This window comes from Paramormyrops kingsleyae, chromosome 18 (genome assembly GCF_048594095.1).
Source record: "Paramormyrops kingsleyae isolate MSU_618 chromosome 18, PKINGS_0.4, whole genome shotgun sequence".
Taxonomy (NCBI): domain Eukaryota; kingdom Metazoa; phylum Chordata; class Actinopteri; order Osteoglossiformes; family Mormyridae; genus Paramormyrops; species Paramormyrops kingsleyae.
The window spans coordinates 24,649,035-24,666,597 of record NC_132814.1 but is presented as its reverse complement, the minus strand read 5'-3'; the positions used below and the strand labels follow the sequence as shown (position 1 = coordinate 24,666,597).

The following is a 17,563-nucleotide window of genomic DNA, read 5'->3' as shown; positions in this document are numbered from 1 at the left end:
TATAGTTGCTGATGCCCTGATTATGACAGAGCAGTACAATTCTTTTTTTAAGAGTTTCCTATATTACTCACTCATTATTTTTCACATCTCATCTGTGCTTTGGCAAATATATAAAGAAAATCAAAATTTGTTGTAAATTTGCTGAAAGTGTGCAAAAATAACTGGGGAAAAAAAATCACACTAAGTGTTGACTCTCATCCTATTTTCACTCAGTATCCTTCTCTCACATTTTCTCTGCCCCTTCAAGGTCGGACTTCTGTGCCAGGATGCTGGGGTTTAATGCCAGGGCTCTTCCTGAGCAGGCTGCAGTAACTGCAAGCTTGTAAAAAATAAAAACAAAAGTTGGAAGGAAATCTTGCCTCCTATTCTATCAATTTCCTCCCTGTTAGCAAACCCTGAATTTTTTTCAAAAACAGCATCTATTTTTCCACTCTGGGATATTAGACATGTCAACAATTTAAGCATGTGATCCTGTGTCACTGAAGACTATTGTCAGTAGGCGGCTGCCCTGCTTGGTCATTTAGCAATTTCATTGGTACGTAACATAACAGTCCAGAAGACTCTCAACATCATGGTCCTGATTGTTCTAGCTGTATTTTATTGCGTTCAATTGAATACTCCTCCTGTAGTAATACTATACTACTTATAATACTATTTAGCTTGAGTGATCTGGATCTTTTCATTTCTTGTTGACAGTTGATGTTATTGCTTTCTTTAATTTTATTCAGATATGACTGTATCTGTTCTCGTTTTATGCTTCTGTTGTTCTCTTAAGGACTCCCTCTTCCCTCTTCTCCTTATCGCCCCTCCCCACCACTCCCATACTCTCTCATTTTCTTCTCTTCCAGAGCAAGACAATCCAGCAGCAGGGTGCATATGTGAGAGAAGAAAAGCAAGAGTGGCGAAGAAAGAGACAGTGAGCAGCGGATTCCAGGGCTGGGAGCAGGGGGTGCTCGCAGTGACCAGGCCGGGCTGCTCGCAGTGACCAGGCCGGGCTGCTCGCAGTGACCAGGCAGACGTGCCGTACCCTTAATCAGTGTTCAGCAGCTGACCTCATTCTACCTGTGCTCAGGAGGAATCGTGGGATTTTTTTTTTTTTGTATGTTGGCTGCCTGTCACTGAGCATTCGAGTGGGTGCTGCTTTGATGGAATAGTGAGCAATGCCCTCCGCACAGTGTCACCAAGCTGGCAGAAGGGGACAGTGCGTCCCCTTCCCACTAGGCTTGCTTCTCCTTCTCCTGTCACTTGCCTTGGAACCAGGCCAGGCTGTGATGCATATCCCTGCTAAATGTAAGTTGCTGGTTTCACTGCCAGTTTTAGCACTGTCTTCTTTTATTATTTTATGAAGTAGTCGGGGTGTTATATAATAGTGCAGTGCTGTGTTATGTGTCATACAGTGGTGTATACCTCTTCTTAGGTGTGTAATCCTTCCCCTTTATCCCATTGTCTCTCTCTCACACACACACACCCCACGTCTTGGAGATCTTCACTGATTAGGGGAAACAAATTTGTAACTGTCTTAGTCAAAGGCACCTTTACCTAGTGCTTAATAAAATTACCTGCATGTGTGGAATGGAGCCTCAGCAGGGAATTCCAGATCCGTACAGTAGACCCTGAAAAGAAGGTGTGGTCATAGGAACCTCATTTGGACAAATATCAATCACAATATACTGATGACAGTGTTCATGGATATACCAGTTATGTTTGTGGCTCCATAGGTTTTACTGTGTTTAGTAATGATGTAGATATTTCTGCATGAGTGTCATGGTCAGTAACCCTGTAATAATCATATACAGCTGTCTATTGATGTACAATGTATATATCATATAACACAATATTAATTCAACCATGTCAAATACTTCTAATTTGTAACCTGTTGAGTTTTACAGTTGCTTTCTATGCATCATGTTTTAACTCTGTGTATGTCTTAAAAGGTGCATATATACTATATATACTATATAATTGTGGAAACACCTAGCATTTTTGGCATTACGCTTTCAAAATTACTAAACGGATATCACTGGTAATGTTCATAAACAATCAAAGAACGTTAAAATATCATACATTGAACAATTAAATAATTAACTGAAGTTACTGGAATAAAGTTCTACAATCTCTAAAAAATGGAAGTGTTTCCACAATTTTGGCCACTAGTGTATCTCTATATTTACGGTTTAGCTTCATGAATTTGTGTATATCTGTGTGTATAAGTCTCTATACAGTATATGCATGCATGCATTCGTATGCATGCATGTGTGTTTGTGAGATGCAAAAGTCTGAGAGTGCATTTTCCCTTGTTTATTTAGAGTAACATTCTTGCTTTTTCTGCTTCATGCTGGACTAATAGACCAAATAAGTGAATGTAAGTGTTTTAACTTTTCCCCATTTTATTAAATATGACAGTATTTTATGACTTAGCTTTATGCCCCTTAACAACAGAGACTTTTCAGTATTTTCATTAACATGGTATCATGCAGCAGTTCTGCACAGCGTACAGCGATACCTACTGCCTTGGTGGGTTTCTTTTTATTTCATTACTCTTTTGGCAAGTCTCAGGTGTTTCTTCCCCTTTTCCCAAAGCTTGTTTTCAGTAGAAACCAGGAATATCATCCCAGGGCGATGAGATATTGGAGAAAAAAATTGAACTCCTGTGATAACAATAATGCTGAAGTGCCTGTGGCAGGGAAAATAAATTTGATCAGTTGTGAGAACCAGCATGTTATCTCCATTAAAGAGAAACACTCATTAGTTTGCCTCAATCTTTTCCTCCCTCTTTTTCTTTAATCTCCTTGGCTGACAGCTCCCTGTCTCACTCTCGCATTTGCCTTCTCCGTTTGAATATCCCTTGTCCCCCCCCCAGCTTCTCTGATTTGAAATTAGTTTCTCCTGACCACCAGTCAGTCCACCTCAGCCATCGCATGCAGACACGGCTGACACTCTTCTGTTAGCAACATGGCAAAGCTACCTGAGGAGGTTGTGTTTTTATTTGGCACAGAGGACAACGAACTGGAATGGAAAACAAAGCTCTATGCAAACATAAGCACGTAGGACCTGCGAATAGTAAATCAAGTACCCTTATGCACAGGCAAACACACATTAGACTAAATCATGAGTCATCCATTTTATCTGTATTCATAGTGACGTATAGTAGATGTGTCAAACAGATACAGGTATTAGCTGATTGGCTGCCCAGTTGCCAGTGTAGATGCTGTGTCTCTGCTATTCTCTCCTGCTACAAATTATCCCGTGGCAGAACCTTGTCGTGTTTATCCACTCCATCCTCTCCTGCCCATGCCTTTTCAGCTCATCTTCCCTTAGCCCTGATGGGCTCATTTCAAATACCGCAGCTAATTATTTTTCCATCAGTTTATGATGACGGAGCTCCTAAGTGACCGCAGTGGTTCACACAGTCATCAGAAATTGTGTGCGTGTAGTGAGTACAGTAAATGGCAGGTTCACACCAGGGTGGGAGAAAAATTTACCCAATGGGAAATGAGTTTTTTTATCCAGTGTTGTTGCAGTTTCCTTTCTCTGTCTGGATGATGTTCAGACCAAAGGGCAGTAACAGTGGGTCAAACTTCCCATTCTCTCTACAGTCAAGCAGCCTCCCATAATAACAGTACAGCCTGAGTCACTGACCGCATTCGCACCTGAAGACATCAACCTGACCTGTGAGGCAACTGGGAATCCGCGGCCCAGGTCAGGCATCCTCTGCCACACAGCTTGGCCAAACCGCCACCATCATGTTCTTAAAGCTCCAAGAATGTCTGAATGGACCACATTGAACATGTGACCTTTGTGTCTCATTGTGCGACCAAAGATTCTATATTCTACTCTGAAAAGGAACTAATGAGCAGGCTAATAATAAATTAACGAATGAACTGCCTAATCACAAATGTATGAGATGTAAAATTATAACGTTAACGCAGACACTCGTATCTCTCGGTTTTTCCTGTCTCTCCTTCCTTTGTAGTTTCCGTTGGGTGAAGGATGGGGAGGAGTTTGACCCCACCAGCGATCCCCAGTTGACGACATCACCGAATTCTGGATCATTTTTTGCTTCTGGGAATGACCCCATCAGCCAGTATGAGGGCAAATACAGCTGCTATGCCTTTAACAGCCTCGGCACCGCCGTCTCTAACGAAGCGCAGATAATAATAGAAAGTGAGTTATTATATATATATATATATATATATACACACACACACACACACCATGGCTGTCACATTCTTGAATCTGAAGGGTGTTGATTAATTTTCTATAACTGCACATGTAATGCTGGCCCGGAAAATCACCAAGATACATTTTCACCAAAAGAAAATGTCACTCGAGCCGAAATAGTAGTCCTAGTAATAAACGCATTTTGGCTGATAAATGTGAAAATAATATCTTAAAGTACAAACACCAGTTTAGGTGACTATAGTATAAGGTGGGTAATGCACTCCAAGTTGTGCATTATTCGTTATGTAGGAAACTGCCGTCATCTTCAGCTCTGCCTCGGGCTGGTTCTTCACCTCTGCAGCCGTGCATTTAAAAACGTATAAGGCGCGGCTTGTACATTATCGTACATTAACCTTTACTCACACACGCATATATATACGAAACAAGCTTACATACAGTATATATTATTTATGTTTATATATTATTTATGTCTTGTACATTAATTGATATGAAGAGAGGGAGTTTTCCTTCTAGTTACTAGTAAATTGAAGGAGCAGCTTTGCTGAAAGACCACACTGTACTGTGCTGACATTATGGTTTCACATCATAAAGACTGGGAACGCAGAACACTTCATAGCTTAGAAGCAGTGTCTTAAGGCAAGGGTTTCCCAACCTTTCCAACCACACGGCTGACTATTCATCATATATTATTTTGGTGGCCAACGGGTGCGGGGGGGGGGGGACGATTTAGGTGATGTGGCAAAATATTTTATCACAATGTTCATATCAGTCGATATCAATAATTACTGTCATTGTTTCTGTACATCGGGGCTTCACTTTAGCTTAAAATTCCCTTCGAATTGCCCTTAAATATATTCAGAACCTGATTTTATATGACAATAAGTCGATATATATCATTTATATCGCCCAGCCCTATTCCTTCAGTAAATTTTACCGACTCTGGAATTTTCCTGGTTGGCAATCGGGTTTGCGTGCCCATTATGGACCAAACAGTTCTGTACCCTGCTACTGGGCCGTTGAATTAGTGGTTCAGAAACCCTTTCTCAATTTCTCATTTTGTTTTCCATTATAGTTATGTGAAACTGTACCCTGAGTACAATTAAGTATAAGGCCTTATTGTTGTGTAACACTTTCTAGTACAATTTTTTTCTAAAAACAATTAGGCCTACTGTTATTTACACAAAAACATTTGAAGGCTATATACATGCACTGACCTTACCATCATAACAATCCAGTCTATATCATTAGATACAGTACATCTTTGTACTTGCATATTTTCCACTCTTTTAACCTGTTTCCCTAGCAACAGTTACCTCAGAGGTGAAGTGAAGTCATTCTGCCATCTTAGTAGAGTCATAAATTCCAATGGGATCAATAAGTGAATGAAAAACAGAGTGAGAAAAATATTTGTCGTTTTTTTTAACTATTTAATTTACATAAAATAAAGTTTCTAAAATTTTACCTGAACAGATCTTTAAGTCATAATAATGGTCACAGTTGGATTAAAAAACGTTAAACTATATGCTACTTTTTCATGTCTTTCTCAAATACACAGTTTAACTGCTGACAGGCTGCAAAAAAGTGCATTTCTTAATTGAGCAGCAATAACCTCAATCTCAATGGTTTCCTATAGGTCCAGATCAAAGCTGTAAAATGCTTAGGATGTATTTTTATACATAATTCTTTATAGAACTGTTTCTATAATGTTCTGTAAAGTTCATTGATATCTCTTAGATGTCCTGGGGGAACAACTTAGTTCAACTGCATGTCACATTTGCACCTGTGCTTTCGGTTCTTCATGTTTTGACTCATTGTCTAAAAAGCTTCAGATCACAGACATATACTCACATTCTCCTGTAAATACATGCCAAATTCTGAAGTTGCCTCTGTTACGCTGTATAGTTGACATGAGCTTTTGGTGTATGTATGTATGAATGTTGTTTTTCTTTGTATTTCAGCTTAGAGGTTTGTCCCATCTCTCCACAATATGAAGTATTTCTGTCAAACATGGGATAGATTTAAATGTTTATTGGACACCACCTCTCTTGTTCTGTTTCCTTCAATTATCCTCCCATTTGCGTCATGTTTCTAACTTAGGTTCACACACCTTATCTCTTAATCATATATACACAGTTTTCCATGTGATGATAACATTCTTTAATGCTTCAGATTTCCGGCAGAGTGTAAAGGCTTTTGTAGGTGTCATATAACCAGTATTTGTGTGTAGCATTGTGGGACATTCAGGTACGGTGTGCTGCTGTCTGGTGTATGAATCGGAGTTTTCACCATTTCAGATGCCCCAATGCATGTGAAAGAGAAGAAGATCAGGAAGAAAGCTGAGGAGGGGGACAGTGCAGTTCTGAACTGTAACCCTCCCCTCAGCACTGTGCCCCCAAACATTCACTGGATGGACAAGAGTGAGTCTCCGATTACTGCTTGAATTTTGCTCTGTAAGGCTGTCTAGGCTGGGAGGGGAGGTGTGCTAGCAGGTGGGGCTAGGAGGTGGTTAGCACTGTCGCCTCACACCTCCATGTCCTCCATGTTCTTCACGTGTCTCCATGGGGTTTCCTCCAGGTACTCGGGTTTCCCCCCACAGTCCAAAAATTTGGTTGGAGTTACTAAATTGCCCATTGGTGTGCATATGTGAGTGAATGGTGTGTAAGTGTGAATGGTGTGTAAGTGTGAATGGTGTGTAAGTGTGAATGGTGTTTGAGTGAATGGTGTGTAAGTGTGAATGGTGTGTGAGTGTGAATGGTGTGTGAGTGTGAATGGTGTGTGAGTGAATGGTGTGTGAGTGTGAATGGTGTGTGAGTGTGCCCTGCAATGGTTGTGTGCCCCATAGGGTGTGAACCCCCTGTGACCCTGAATAGGACAGTTATGGAAAATGTATGGATGGATGGACCATCTCTGCATCTTACTTAACTGATTCCTTTGCATATCAGAAGTGTGCTGTTATGTGGGCTGTGTTCTAACCTCCTACTGGTGCTCATATGCTTCTTGACTCCAGATATGCGCCACATAGAGCAAAGTGCCCGTGTGACTCAGGGTCAAGATGGAAACCTCTACTTCGCCAATGTGAAAGCTGATGATAGCCGCAATGACTACATCTGCCACGCCCAGTATATCAGCGCCAGAACTATCCTGCCCAAGGAGCCTATTTCCCTCATTGTCACCACCAGTGAGTGATCCTCACGCTTAGTCACACCCATTCAGTAGCAAAAAGCTCTAAGTGCCCTGTGTGTGTGCTTGTGGCGGATAAGGGTAGAGGATTTCTCCTGACCTTGATTTCCTGCTCTCCGTTCCTCTCCTTTTTGTTCCTCTCCTTTCTGTTCCTCTCCTTTCTGTTCCTCTCCCTCCTTCTGGATGCAGCAAACTCAGTAGTGCGAAACCGGAGACCTCACTTGCTGCTTCCCACGAACTCCCACAGCACCCACCTGGCCCTCCGTGGCAAGAAGCTGGAGCTTGAGTGCATTGCAGAGGGCCTGTGAGTGTGGGTGCCCCTCATGTGCCCCTCATGTGCCCCTCATGTGCCCCTCATGCCCGGCATGGAGGGAGGAAGTCGGATTATCCCTCACCTCTGGGTTCACAATGTACAAACAGAATTCACCCTCGTTTCCTTGTTCCTTGGTGTGGATAGTGTGACGCTCTGCATCTGTTTTCAGCCCCACTCCCACTATCCAATGGGTGAGGAAAGATGGAGCTCTGTCTGAGTCGCGCATCTCCAAGCAGAACTTCAATCGGCTGCTGCTCTTCACTAATGTCTCAGAGAGTGATGATGGGGAGTACCAGTGCACAGCTTCCAACAGCCAAGGCGTAGCCATGCACAGCTACACCATCACCGTGGAAGGTACGAGGCCCAGGACCTGCAGACTATCACACGATACGTTTGCTGCAAACCAGAAATAACGAGAGCTGTACCAATATCTCCTGAATGAATGAATATAGACAGAGATGTGTAATTAGTGGTGTTGTGGCAATCGATTTAGGCAGGCATGTGCCTACCCAAGATTTTGTAAAAATGTAACATATAAATTAATTATTCAGTAAACCAAAATGTACCTACATTGACTACATTGCAGTCAGGGTAATATGGCCAATAAGTGAGCTTCCTCCGTCAGATCACGCCTCTTTATCCCCATCCCTCATCATTCTCATCTTGCACATCATCAATGAGTTGTCACATCATGACACTGGCGACTCACATCCCAGCGGCAGTAAACCAGGTTAGCTATCTTTAGGTTTTACAACTGCTAGCCAAGTAAACGTGCCACTGCAAGTATAAGAATATCAACTGAATAGAATCTGTGATGTTGTCCCACAGACATATGCGGCATTAGCCTAAGACTGTCAAAATATATCAGGGACGTGTTTCCTTGAGTAGCTGTGTGATCAGTGTGCTAGGCAGGCATACGGTGAAGCTGAATTTATGTTAATGTTAGTTAGATAACACAACAGCAAGGTGGATGGTAGACCAACTCAGCTTGCTGGTTTGCCCATACAAATTACACTGTCCATCATTATTTGAATGTATAATAGTTATATAAAGTTTCAAGAACATTAATATCTGAACCTGTGTATTTTTATGCTTACTGTGTGTTTGAGATGGTGCTTCTCTGCAAAATTGGTTTGCCCAGCACCCCTGTGTGTAATATTTATATGCTTTTCTATCACTTTCTTGCCTGAATACTGCTCTGTGGTTCTAAAGTTCTGGATGTGTGTGGCATGTGATATGACACTGTTAGGTAAATGTGCGATATACTGTAACACTCTTCTTTGATGTGAGTGAAATGCTATCATTGCATTGAGTTTCACAGCTATGGCCACTGCTGATGACAGTGATGGAGGCAGTGGGAGACTTGTGATTAGGTTGGGAATCACTGCTTTCCAATGCACAGCCATTCATGCCTGTCCTTTATAATGCAGCTGCCCCATATTGGATAAAACAGCCCGAGAGCCAAATTTATGCCCCCGGAGAAACTGTGAGGCTGCACTGCCAGGCAGAAGGGATCCCCACCCCCAGCATCACATGGAGCCTCAATGGAGTCCCTACCTCAGGTCAGTGCAGAACAGTACTGTGTGAAATCACGCGCTGTCACACACACCTAGTAGTGTTCTGGCCCCTTACGGCTGTGATAAGAGGCTACCAGCTGTGTGCCTGCAGGCGTGGAGCTGGACCCCAGGCGCAGTGTGGAGGGGGGCACCCTGATCTTGGAAGATGTGCAGCCCACTGACACTGCCATATACCAGTGTGCTGCCTCCAACACTCACGGCACTGCACTCCTCAATGCCTATATCTACGTCATTGGTAAGCACTCACTAATTCTCCACAAGGTCACAAGAATGTCATCTTTCAGCTTTGTAGAAATTAATTTTTTTCTCCGCTGTGATTGTTTGACTCTAGGGCTCCGCAAGATTCTTTAAGCTATCTTACATTAAGTTTTGCATACATTTTTTTGCTATTTATATGTTTTTTTTGCTAGGTGGTATATTTGCAGTTTTTTATATGTTTATGTAATGGCAAGTATTAAAAATGTCCCTGGATATCCTTCTCCTTCCCAGAGCTGCCCCCTCAGATTCTCACAGATGACGGACTGTCTTACAGTGTGACGGAGGGACAGACAGCTCAGCTCAACTGTGAGTCTTTTGGCTCTCCCAAACCCAGAGTCACATGGTGAGTGAATTTTCTGCGCAGTGCTGGGTTATGTTGCAGTTACTAGAGCTGGGCGATTAATTGAATTTTAATTTCAATTACAATTTTGGCTTCCAACGATTATCAAAAGAAAATAACCGAGGTAAAACGATTATTGTGTTACATTTCATTTCGCAGTGATGCTCCCATTTTGTCTTGATATAAATCCAGTGCACCCCTTTCCAGCTCCTTTTTATTTGTTTCTCAGCTGAATTATATTTACAATTCATGGAAACCCACAGTTAAACAGTTAAATGTTCAGTAAATGCATGATATTTCTAAAGTCAATGAGTAACTGAACGTGATTATGATTCTTGCCAAAGCCCTGGATGCTAATACTTGCAGAGGTGTGGCCTGAGGAAGAGCAGTGATGCTGGTTTTCATTGTGATTTATGGCCACGCAGGGAGAGTGAGAGCTCTGACATGTTGCTGAGTGATCCCAGGGCATCCCTATTGGCCAGTGGTTCCCTACAGATCACAAAAGTCTCCAAGGAGGACCAAGCTACCTACATCTGCTCTGTGCTCAGTACAAACCTGTCTATAACTGCCAATCTCGAGGTTTTGAGTGAGTGACGTCCATGAATATTGATCTTAAATGCACACTGGAATTAGCTCCACTGCGGATGGGTTTCCTAAACATACACATATTAGTCACATTTTATTATAAGCAAATTAACTAACATCAATTTCATTATTAGATAAAACAGTGATAGTGTCTCCACCGGAATCGCTCCGTGTTCAGCATGGAGATATGGCCGTGTTGAACTGCCAAGCTCAGGTGGACAGCAAGCTGATGCCACCTGTCTTTCAGTGGAGGAAGAATGGGCAGAAGATTTTCGATTCTCCCTCTGATGACAAGTAGGCCATGGATTCCTTGTTGTTTGTATGATCCCTGTGTGTTTTTTTCAGCTTTAAAAACAGTGAAAAAAGAGGGCTACATATCTTCATGGAGAGTAAGAGTGAAGGGGATTTATAAAGAACAAAATAACTCTGAAATAGCTATACTGATATGATAGATAGATAGATAGATAGATAGATATCCTCACGATATGCTCACATTTTGTTAAAAAAATGCATGAATGCAATACAACGAATAATAATGTTTTATGACTTTAAAATTAACACTATAAAATCTATAGTTTAGGTACAATATACCTCTTAGCCAAGCAGTTAAAATTCTACATTTTAATTGCAATTTTATACTGTATACATATTTTAGCAAGGAAATTTTCATTTTAAATTGCAATCTAAGTTATCTGGAATAAATATTAGAAATCTGGTATCTGTTATCTGCAATACTGAATATTTTTTCTGTTCAGAAGCTAAACATTTCCTTAGAAGTCATTGACTTCTTGTGTCGTATCTCAGCATAGTCAATCGGAGAGCTGAGATTAGTGTCACATAGTCACATGGGAACCTGGTCATACAACCTCCAATGACAGGGAAACAAAATCTCTCCTGTAGTCTTTGGCAAAGAAGGTGGTCTGTGGTTTAGCATGTCAGGACACAGTGTCTGTGACCGCATGACTGTGGTTTAGCATGTCAGGACACAGTGTCTGTGACCGCATGACTGTGGTTTAGCATGTCAGGACACTGTGTCTGTGACCACATGACTGCCACTGAACCCTTAAGCGAGGCTCTTAATCCCCACCTGCTCCAGTGATGGGGGGTGCCCCATTCTGGGTCATTCCTTGCTCCTGTCTTACCGTGTTTTCTAAGAAGAAAATGTATGTCACTTTTACTGTGATGTATTTATATTTTTCAATTAGAGGTAATGACTTTTGGGATAAATTTGTAGGCTTTCTTTAAATGTTCATCGGTTCTCATACAAAGCATATGCAATTAGATGTATGTTTAAAGAGTCTCCATAAACGGTAAGTAGTATTATTTCAGTTGTTTTTTTTGTTTACATGGTATTTGACATGTATGTCATTGTGGTTGGATATTGTTCCTGACTAAAGCATCTACTCTGAATTAAATGATTAAAAAACTATAACATTAATTTCAGGTATACAGTGGATGGTTCCACCCTCATAGTGTCTCACATTCAACATGAGGATGAGGGAATGTACACCTGTAACGTAATAACTCGTCTGGACATGGCCCACGCCAGTGGCTCCATCATCATCATCGGTAGGAGATGATTCACTCCTACACAAGGAATCCCATATATCTCTAATGACAAATTTTAGGTGCTACTATGTAGCAGTAATTGCTTGAGAAAGTCTACACTTGGTGATACTTTTACCCAACCCTGCTGATCCCTGATATTTGCTGTGCCCACAGACAAACCAGATCCTCCCTTGCATCTGATAATGTTGGATATAACAGATCGTGGCCTGACGCTCAGTTGGAAACCAGGCGATGACCACAACAGCCCTGTTCTTGGTAAGAGTCTTGCTTCACCTCTGGCCACCAGAAACACTGTTTATTCGTTAACGTTCTATGTAGACCCTGGGTAAGTAGACCTTCTGTTTCTGTGTCTAAGACAAAGGGTGACAATACACAGGGCAGATTTTTCAGCAATGTTGTCAGGCAATGGGCAATCTTTTGCAGTCATCCAGATGCAGATAAGTTGCTCTTTGCCAGTTGCTCTGTGTATCACCATCAAAAGGCTAACCTTTGTAACGATGCCACATGGCTTCATCCTTGTTTATCGATTCAGAGTTTATGGTGGAATATGAGGAGGAGCAGTTTGGAAAGGGAGAGTGGATAGAGGCTATTCGTGTCTCCGGGGAGATGGATCAAGCCTACATTCCGCTGAGGCCCTTTGGCACTTACCGCTTCCGGGTCACGGCCGTCAATGAAGTGGGAAAGAGCAAACCTACCGTTCTAACTGACATTCACAGAACTCCCCCTGCTGGTAAGACCTGTGCATCCTCCAGTACAGTCAGTGGCAGTTCCTTGCGATTAAACTGGTATTACTCCCTTATACTGTTGTGCCTGCAGTATACTGTGCTTTTATTCTCTATGTATTATATAGTGTTATTTGGTTAGTTTGACACAGACCACCCTTATTTTCTTGTACACTGTAGTGCAGCTAATATGTCATCAAAAATATTGCAGTTTTCACAGCAGGATATTTTACAATTTATGTTAAATTCCAGTTTCTTCTTCTTGGAATTCAAACTGGAGACCTTCAGGATCTACCACAGCACCTCCTGCCCCTGTACACCATCACTTACCGTAGAGCTAGAACCTGCGCACAATGGCAGAGTACTGGGGTATAATTAATCGCTTTTCATTAATCAGACTGACCTACCCTGTTTCCTCCTCATAGCACCAGACATGAACCCAGAGGATGTTAGGAGTGAGTCCGTTGACCCTGACATCTTGGTGATCACATGGGAGGTAAGTCCTCAAAAGTACTTTAACTATTACCTGAGCAAAAATATCGCTGATCTGTATAACTCTCAAGGCCTCATCATATTTGTCTTTTACACAAATAAAATATTTCTTTTAGAATACACAGTTGACTATATCCCTGGGTCCCGCTTCTGTGGATTCAACCAATCACAGATTGAAAATATTCAAAGAAAAAAAAAATCCAGAAACCTCTGCCTGTATTATAAATAGTCTGTGTTTTATGTATTTCTGTTTCAGGTTAATTCTTGAAATGCTGAAAGAAAGGAAATGTTATGTTGTTGCTGTTGCGTACTATGCATCTGTATGAATATGTACAAACTTTTTTTTCTTGTCATTATTCCTAAATGATACGGTATAACTACTATTTACATTGTATTAGGTATTATATGGAATGTAGAGTTTATTAAAATACAGGAAGAGGTGTGTAGGCTATTTGCAAATACTACACATTTTACATGAGGGACTTGAGCATCTGCAGGATTTTGATATCCATGGGTGTCCTGGACCCAAGTCAAGTTGAGTAAAGTCATCTTCATAGCAATATAGCACATTTGAAAGACAGAAAGTGATAACCAAAGTACTGCACAACAGAGTTATGTGAGGTAAGACAAACATTTAAACAGATAAAAAGAGGCTAAACCGCAAAAATATATAATTTAAAACAGAAGATAAAATAAGTGACTAACAGATAAAAAAGCAATAAAGAGAAAAACATAACTAGCTGACAGCAAGACAAAATTAAACAAACCCCTGTGGATAGAGAGGGCGTACTGAATACATACAGTATATATACCAAACATGGCATATATACCATGCTTGCTCTGTACTATACTGAAACCTGTACTATTGATGCATTGGTGGCTGTTAGGTCTGTGAATGTTTCCTAAATTCAAACATCGAGAGAAACCACAGAACATTCAGATTTTTATCTGCAGATGTTTGTTATGAAACTCGCCTGCGTATATTTAAGTGAATCTGTACCTTGACAGATACTTTTGTAGCCCTTTGGTTACAGGATGCTTCTTTGCACTTGTCTCTGCAGGAAATGGACCCACAGACCTTCAATGGCCCTGGCTTCAAGTACAGGGTGATGTGGAGACGTACAGTTGGTCAGGGGCCACAGTGGCACCATAATTACACCAGTATGCCACCCTTCATTGTCCCAGATGTTGGCACCTTCACCCCCTTTGACATAAAAGTGCAGGCCATCAATGACTTTGGGGAGGCCCCAGATCCTGACCCTGAAATTGGGTACTCTGGGGAAGATGGTAAGTTATCCATCTTTTGGTATATTTTTTACTTCTTTTTATATGTTTAAAACTAGGAGAAATGTATCACCTAATGCTTTGCGTTAATTTTAATGACCTGTTATTATTTCTCAAATAAAGACATGCAGTATTTCGATATCCAAATGCTAGATTAGTTTGAGCAAATATTTTTACTTGAGAACCATAATGTTCTTTCCTGGATGTAAACAACACAAGTGTTTCGTTTATGATATTGCAGAGAACCTCAGAATTCAAAGCTAAAATCAAACCGTTCGTGCTGATCTTTCCTGGTTTAATTACTTTTAATGAAATTGCCAGACGAAAGGTATGTACTGTATAGGATAAAAATACTATAATTTGCAGTATTTATTATATTGAGGGCTTATGCTTCAAAATCTTACCATCTTTCATGTAAAGTGCTCTTTCAGCGATTGTCAGGCTTGTGTTTTTGGAGTCATTTGCCAAATTTAGGTTTTTGAATGTGAACACTAATAGAAAACACTAGAGTAGTGTTTTGGCCACTACTAGAGACCCCTGCTGGCCAAATGGGAACATGGCAGCAGTAGCAGCACGTATCACGACAGTAACCCACAATAAACAATCAGTTTGTATGATGAGATGTGTATTTTTGATGAATTTTTGGTTAGTTTTGTCATTTTTTCTCTACCCTGTAACTCTTACCCTGGATTTGATGAAATACTTTTATTACAGAAATAAATGGTGACATAGCAAAACTTAAGATGTATCTCAAATTACAAGTAGTATTTCCCTTCCTGAATACAATCAAATGTTAATGCTATCTTACAAATAAAAGAATAGTTTGTGTAATGTAAAATAAAAAACAGAGCATAAAAAAATTGCAAATGATAAATATGTTGGCGTCACTACATAAAGTGGACAAAATCCGTACTGTCTTTCTTGCTTCTGTAATCCATGATGCCTCAAACCTTAAAATTTGTACTGATTCATTAATGTCCTTTTATTGATGATATACCTTCATTCATATTCATATATTTTCACTTATTGCATAAAATCATCATTACCTGCAGAAATTTCACATCACTAAGATCTGTCGTACCTCAATATCTTGTCTAACCTCAATATCTGTACTGTATCTTCCCACCAACTCTGAAAATGCATACTTCAGGTGCAGATGAGGTAGAATGGCTAGAAATTGAGATGCGAGTTTGACCAAGGAAAGGAACTGGTTCTGATTGTGTCCAGTAATGGAGAGGATGAGACTCCTCATCATGGCACAGGAGGCTTAGATAACTTGGGAACCCATAAATTCAAAAAGCCAGTGTGAACAATGCATGATTCACATTTTCACAACAAAAAAAAGGTTATTTGATTAACTGTCTTCCATAACTTGTAATATATAAATTATGATCAAACATATCTGTAGCATCTACCTTAAAAAAATACTTAATATTGCATGTATAACATTTGCCAAATCAAGTCAACCTCTTAGATATAGATTTTCTTGGAATTTAGTGGAATTCAGTTCTGTTTCCTGTAATTCCAATTCATTTCCAATTCTTTTTCTTTATAGCATGGAGCAAGTCCAATTTCAATTCCAACTCCAGGAAGTAAATAGGAATTTACCATGAATTGTCAGTTCAATTTATGAATGCCCCCAACCTTAATTGTGACCATTCAGCACATGGAATTCTCACAGCCAAATAGATCCTTCTTTCTCCTTTTTTTCATGCTCTTCTCCTCATTGTGTCCTCATCCTTAGTTCCCTTGGAGGCGCCCCTTGGTGTTGGGGTGGAAGTGATGAATAGCACTGCAGTCAAGGTGAAGTGGGCACCTGTGAACACACAGTCTGTAAGAGGGCATCTGCTGGGCTACAAGGTACAGGAGGGGAATCAGGGGGTGTCTGTGGAACCATCCTAGAGCTCACGTTCTGCTGCGTCAGCTTCCAAAAGCTGCTTTATAAAATCATCTAAGAATTTTGAGTCACGAAAACATATATGTGCCATTAATGGAGGCTTCTAAATATTTTTAAAGTAAAATTTACATTTCCTTTGTTTTTGTTGATCCAAACCCATAATGTCTTGCCCCCATTTGCAGGTCCATCTGAGGAGACTGGGCTCTAGGAGTGGGCGAGAGCGTCGGGGAAAACGAGAGATGGACAAGGAGAATGTGGTGACAGTGAAAACCGGGGCCAGTGAGGAGCACAAGGTGCTTGGGGGCCTGCAGCCGTTCTCCCATTACACCACTTCCGTGAGCGCTTTCAACAGCAAGGGGGAGGGGCCACATTCAGAGCCCATAAACTTCCACACCCCGGAAGGAGGTGAGAAGGGGATTTGGGGGGGGGGGGGGGAGGATTATATATATATAAGTACAAAAAGGGGCATCATCCTTCTGTTGTGTTGTGGCCCGGTCAGCTATTAACTAACAGGTGCCTATGCACCTCCAGTGCCCAGTCCGCCCACATCCCTACACCTGGACAGCCCCTCGGACACAGAGCTGACCCTCCATTGGACACCACCAGCCCACCCTAATGGAATCTTGATTGGATACTTCCTGCAGTACCAAAAAAGTAAGCACTGCTGCCAGACTGCCTCTTAATACTTCTGTGTCCCCATGAGGTTGAATCCCTTGAACAATCTGAACCTTTCCTTTCAATTACTGTCAGTTACTGAGTCAGTCACTGTCTGCCAGCCACTCACTTAGATTATCTCTCGGTGTCACCTGTGTGAGGTGTGATACAACCAACCAGAAATGAGTATGGTAAGTATACAATATTTTCCTTAGCCAATCATGTGGTAAACTATAGTAAGTGTGTTCCTCTCACTTGTGTGGCAGTTTCAGACAACGAGGACGGCACCATGCACAGCGAGACCATTAACAACCATACAGCTACTCACATCATGTTGCACAAACTGGACCCTCAGAGCCGGTACCGGTTCTATCTCCGGGGGCAAACCATGGCAGGAAAAGGAGAGGTTATCATTAAGGAGGGGGCTACCATGCTGGATGGAGGTATGAATATAAGCCACTGAAGTCGTTTCCTTGTAAGATGTTGTAAAACAGCAGGACACATTATATT

At 41.2% G+C, this 17,563-nt stretch overlaps 1 protein-coding gene across 5 annotated transcripts in view; it reads left to right on the top strand.

The window, feature by feature from the left end:
• Nucleotides 1-17,563, top strand: part of l1cama (L1 cell adhesion molecule, paralog a) — a 42,570-nt gene that overhangs the window by 17,750 nt on the left and 7,257 nt on the right. For 4 of the 5 annotated variants that reach the window (XM_023834198.2, XM_023834196.2, XM_023834194.2 and 1 more), the window contains exons 2-23: nucleotides 849-1,290; nucleotides 2,348-2,362; nucleotides 3,597-3,699; nucleotides 3,974-4,164; nucleotides 6,477-6,599; nucleotides 7,190-7,360; nucleotides 7,552-7,666; nucleotides 7,845-8,029; nucleotides 9,106-9,237; nucleotides 9,344-9,487; nucleotides 9,742-9,853; nucleotides 10,276-10,436; nucleotides 10,570-10,729; nucleotides 11,880-12,004; nucleotides 12,158-12,259; nucleotides 12,537-12,734; nucleotides 13,152-13,222; nucleotides 14,280-14,505; nucleotides 16,247-16,362; nucleotides 16,582-16,804; nucleotides 16,931-17,053; nucleotides 17,320-17,496. In XM_023834198.2, the coding sequence (XP_023689966.1) occupies nucleotides 1,161-1,290; nucleotides 2,348-2,362; nucleotides 3,597-3,699; nucleotides 3,974-4,164; nucleotides 6,477-6,599; nucleotides 7,190-7,360; nucleotides 7,552-7,666; nucleotides 7,845-8,029; nucleotides 9,106-9,237; nucleotides 9,344-9,487; nucleotides 9,742-9,853; nucleotides 10,276-10,436; nucleotides 10,570-10,729; nucleotides 11,880-12,004; nucleotides 12,158-12,259; nucleotides 12,537-12,734; nucleotides 13,152-13,222; nucleotides 14,280-14,505; nucleotides 16,247-16,362; nucleotides 16,582-16,804; nucleotides 16,931-17,053; nucleotides 17,320-17,496 (3,103 nt within the window). In that variant the 5' untranslated portion in view covers nucleotides 849-1,160. The remainder of the gene's footprint in view (nucleotides 1-848; nucleotides 1,291-2,347; nucleotides 2,363-3,596; nucleotides 3,700-3,973; nucleotides 4,165-6,476; nucleotides 6,600-7,189; nucleotides 7,361-7,551; nucleotides 7,667-7,844; nucleotides 8,030-9,105; nucleotides 9,238-9,343; nucleotides 9,488-9,741; nucleotides 9,854-10,275; nucleotides 10,437-10,569; nucleotides 10,730-11,879; nucleotides 12,005-12,157; nucleotides 12,260-12,536; nucleotides 12,735-13,151; nucleotides 13,223-14,279; nucleotides 14,506-16,246; nucleotides 16,363-16,581; nucleotides 16,805-16,930; nucleotides 17,054-17,319; nucleotides 17,497-17,563) is intronic. The other variant, XM_023834197.2, reaches the window with a different exon arrangement.